The 4,439-nt window shown below is 48.1% G+C and overlaps 1 protein-coding gene across 1 annotated transcript in view; it reads left to right on the forward strand.

Moving 5' to 3' along the window:
* Positions 1-1,484: 1,484 nt before the first annotated feature.
* The window catches only part of LOC104512454 (zinc finger protein 423-like), a gene marked incomplete at its 5' end in the record, with an annotated part of 23,338 nt that continues 20,383 nt past the window's right edge, over positions 1,485-4,439 (forward strand). The window contains 2 exons of the mRNA XM_010155433.1: positions 1,485-1,616; positions 3,207-3,322. Coding sequence (XP_010153735.1) covers positions 1,485-1,616; positions 3,207-3,322 — 248 coding nt within the window. The remainder of the gene's footprint in view (positions 1,617-3,206; positions 3,323-4,439) is intronic.

Below are 4,439 nucleotides of genomic sequence, written 5' to 3' on the forward strand. Positions count from 1 at the left end.
CCCGGCACATGCCGCTGCAAGAGGCGCTCCCTGAGATTGGGTTCTTTAAATTACTGTTATTTTCACGTAGCATGGAGGGCCCTTCAAGGCCTGTGTGCTCTGGGAATTGCCTCCAGCTGCAAACGTGCCAGGGCACACGCGTGTGAGAGCGGCCACGCGCCCGGGCACAGGCTGTGCCCAGCGTCCCACACGGAGCCCTGCCGCTTGCTGGCCCTGGCACCTAACTCCCCACCTTGTAAAAGGGCTTTGGGATACGGACGCTACCAAAGGCCTTATAGAAAACAGTAATTTCCCTCTGTTGAGTGTTTTCAACGGTGTGTAAAGCTAATTTAAAGCAATTGCAAGTAAAGACCGTGCTTCTGAAGGCTCACGTAATTCACAAGGTCCAAATGCGTTTGGCAGGAGATTAGCTCATGGTATAATGTAGTCATGTCTTAGGTGTCTTGGAAATAAAGTTGAGGTTGGTAAGATTTGAAGGTACAAAAACGGTTGAATGTACATCAAAAGACAGAACTTCTTTAGTTCCCAAAATGCGTGTTCATGAGAAGTTCACATGTGCTACCGCAACGAAGGAAAGACACGTTTTCAGGGAGTGTTTGCAAAAAAATTGGTGAAATGTTTACATTTTCGGCATTTTCTGATTTATGTAAACTGTACATTATCTTGCCTAAATTTCTACCACTCCCTCCTTCGCTTTAAGAAAACTAAAGGGTTCTTTGTGTAGAAATCGTTTTAATACAGCTTCAATACCTCAAAAAAAGGCCTGACTGCACCTTAACCCACAAATGTCAATAAAGAGAGAAACCTCATCTTACCAAAGTGGTAGGCTTGAAACAATAGTAATAACAATTGTTATTTCCCTATGACTTCAGCTAGAACATAGGGGCATTTGAAATGAGCGCTGTGTATTCAGTGCTTAAGATACGTGACACAGAAATTACACTTTCAAACGATGTTTAAATACCTTCCATGGTCTCTTCAGCTTGGAAAAAGCCAAGCGGTATAAAATTAAGGCTGAGACTGCTCCGGGCTCCAGCTGTTCTCTGGTAGTTTCCTCCTCTCCTGTATATGTGTAGTGTAATCTGAGGTGAAGATGGCATTTCAGCCCGCTTTCGTTGTCGTTGGCTGAATTCTTACTGTTAAATTCATTTTAAATGGTGTTTGACTATTTCATCCTCTATACCCAGAGCGGGGATGTTCTCCCTTTGTGGTGGGCTGCGGGGGGAGCGGTGCAGCGCTGTCACGAGCCTGGGCGCAGGTTCCCGGCGGGTCGATGGCAGCGCCGTTGAAAATCAATGCCCCTAAACGTGACTGGGGGGGCTGTTACCCCCAGCGCCTTGCGCCAGCGGCTCGGACCTCGCGAGGCGGGAGCCGCAGCAGTGTCCGCCGGTCCTTGCGCCAGCACGGGCGTTCCTTGCCGGCTGCTGCATCCCCGACGCTAATCTGCTGTGTCACTAACAAGTTGTATCATTTGAACCTTGCAGAGGAAGGCATCAATCACGAGTGCAAGCTGTGTAACCAGATGTTTGACTCTCCGGCAAAGCTCCTGTGTCACCTGATTGAGCACAGCTTCGAGGGGATGGGAGGCACATTCAAATGCCCTGTTTGTTTCACAGGTAAGACAGGGAGGCCAAGACAAGCCTCAGCGTGCATGGCTTGATCCAGAAATGACACTCCGGGGATTTGTAAAATACTGTATTCTTTTCCTCGGGAAAAAGAAATACTGTGCTTGGAAACGTTCAGAGTGTCGTCTGTCTGAAACTGGGGCTCGCTGCGAAGAGCAGCGCCGCAGCGTTTGACACCGAGCAGCACTGCCGTGTGCGGTGGGCTCCGCGTCACCCCCCCGCAGCGCGAAGCCTCTTAAATTGCAGCTCGTGCCTCGAAGGTGCGATGTGTTGCCAAGTACAGGGCGTGCAAGGTGTGCACCTGCTCCTGCAAGCCCTTACTCACCTGAGCAGGGACCCTCTAAAGGCTGGGTAGCTTACAGTCCACTCAGGGTGCTGAGGCTCACACGAGTAAAGTTGTGAGAAGACCAAACTGTGTAATGCTATAGCTTTGCCAGCTGCTCTCTCAGGTTTTAAGGCCGGTTTGCCCACGCTGCCACATTTCTAACTCCTGACTGAGGGCCTGCCATGTATTCCTTCCCTGTGCTCCATTTTAAGCTGTCTCATCCGTGCAAATGGTCTTGGGTGATCTGGCTTAAAGGATCTGCAGGATTCATGTTAAAGGCTGACTCTTATATGCTCCTCAAACCAGTAGTTAACATCTACGTTTCCAAACGGCTTGAGGGATGAAGATCAAAGATGTGTGAGTGTGGACCTGCTGTCAGTAAAAAGGGCACGGCAGCACCTGCGACTCCTTTAACCTCAGTGGGAGTAAGGTGAACCCACATTCCTTAGGGTTTGGCCCACCATTTGGGAACCTGCTTTTTTGTGTGAGCTTGGAGTTAATTTATCCTTTCCTGAAATGTGCTGTAAAATAACTCCTGAGTGCATGTGTTTAATTCCGCTGAAGAAGCCGTTTTCACTTACTGATGATCATTCATATAAAATGAGACAAAAATTAAATGAGATATATTTTTAACCAGCAACGCCTGTGGTTCAGTGTGTTGTTCCTCCAAATTTCACGTGATAAAATCAGAATATTTGTAAATTCCAAATCATAAAGCAGATCCTGTGATATCTGTGATGCAAAATCACAAGCTTTTATTTATACTGAATGGACAACCCATTTGAAAGGTCTAAAAATTGTGACGAGGCTGTCCTTTCAGATTCATGTGTCTGCCAGAAATGCTGTTCTGGGCCACGTGTCTTCCAGCCCAGGCATCAAGGCTTCTCCTGGCCCAGTTGTCCTGTATTAAAAATGTATCCGATGCACCTGCCGTGGGCCCAGGGCTCCCTGCAGGAGCGGTGACGTCCTCTCTTTGGTCTGGTGATTGAATTCTTCCAGTTACCTGTGGACAGTGTTAGCTTTAAGTGGAATATCAAAAATCCGTACAGGATTTAGACTCCGTTAGAAGTAAGCTGACTGCCAGCCAGAAGACTCTAAATTGACTACTTGTAAGAAAGTCTGCGGAACCGAGTGCATCGGCACTTCTCTGGCAGATATCCTTGGACTTTGCCGAGGCTTTGCAGTTGTAAAAGTGTAGTTCAGGACAAGATGCCTTATGTGAAGCAATCTTAACTAATCCTGCTATGTTGTTTCAGTTTTTGTACAGGCAAACAAACTGCAGCAGCACATCTTTGCAGTCCACGGGCAGGAAGATAAAATTTATGACTGTTCCCAGTGCCCACAGAAGTTCTTCTTTCAAACAGAGCTTCAGGTATGTTTATGACAGGAGTAAAAGCAAAGCTAAAGCTGTTGATTTCTCTGTGCAACCATCACCCTTGTGCAGCTTTTAGAAAAGGTGCATACCTTCAGTATGGTCTCTTCTGCCCTCAAACAGTCTCTCAGTCTCCTCCTGCCTCCCCGGGTGCTATCAGGAGAAAGGGGTCTCTGAGCATGGCTGGAATAAATAAATAAGACAAGACAGATACCATGATTCTTTATGAGTATTTCTCCTGACAGTAGCGTTGCTACATCCTGACATGTCTACGTCAAACACCTTGTAAATAATTTCTTTTTCTCTATTAATAATTTAGGCACTGATTAACATACAAAGACTAAGCAAATGGTAGGTTGCCCCCTCCCCTTCCTCGCTGTTAAGTCAGAAGTAAAGGAATTTTCCCTACCGAGGTACGAGAGCAAAGCGTGGGTGCAGCTCAACACGATGCTTAATTAGCGGCTCCACGAAGGCACTAGCACATTAATAAGCTGTAGGTTCTGCAAACCAGGCGTTACATGCCAGTTTCCCTGGCAGAACTAGGGGGCACAGCAGTTTTGGCACCCACAAACCAGGTGCTTGGCCCGCACCCATTCTGGGGTGCAGTGAGCCTTTCGGAGGGGCCGAACCCCAACCTAGGCATGCTGCTGCAGTCGCTCCCGGGGCCCTGGCCCCTGGCCCTGCCTTGGAGCCACGCTGGTGAGGCTGAGGTTTAAATCACACTGATACCTTTTTGCCTCCGCGGCGTGTGTGCCTGACACTTCGCGGGGAATAGGCTGCCGGAGCTCGTGCTTCCACAGAGCTCGCAGGGAGGTGCTCGCCCTGACTGTCCTCCTCAGGCGTGTCTGACCTGCGTAGCATCACCCCCAAAATACGGCTCATGGTCCCCAAAATACGGCTCATGGCCCCTGGCAAATGTGCTGTGTTTATAGAATGGTACCGTATGCCTCATCTAAATCTATTAGCTTTATAAACCATGATTTACTTAAACTTTGGAGGGGGTTTATTTATCTTGCCGAATTCCCAAGCTGCTGCCTCTTGTGTCGTGCTGTCACGCTGTGGAAAGATGGTTGATCTTTTCACTTTGTTGATTTTATTTTTTTTTTCCTCCCAGGGG

This window comes from Eurypyga helias, unplaced genomic scaffold (assembly GCF_000690775.1).
Source record: "Eurypyga helias isolate BGI_N326 unplaced genomic scaffold, ASM69077v1 scaffold31097, whole genome shotgun sequence".
Lineage (NCBI taxonomy): Eukaryota > Metazoa > Chordata > Aves > Eurypygiformes > Eurypygidae > Eurypyga > Eurypyga helias.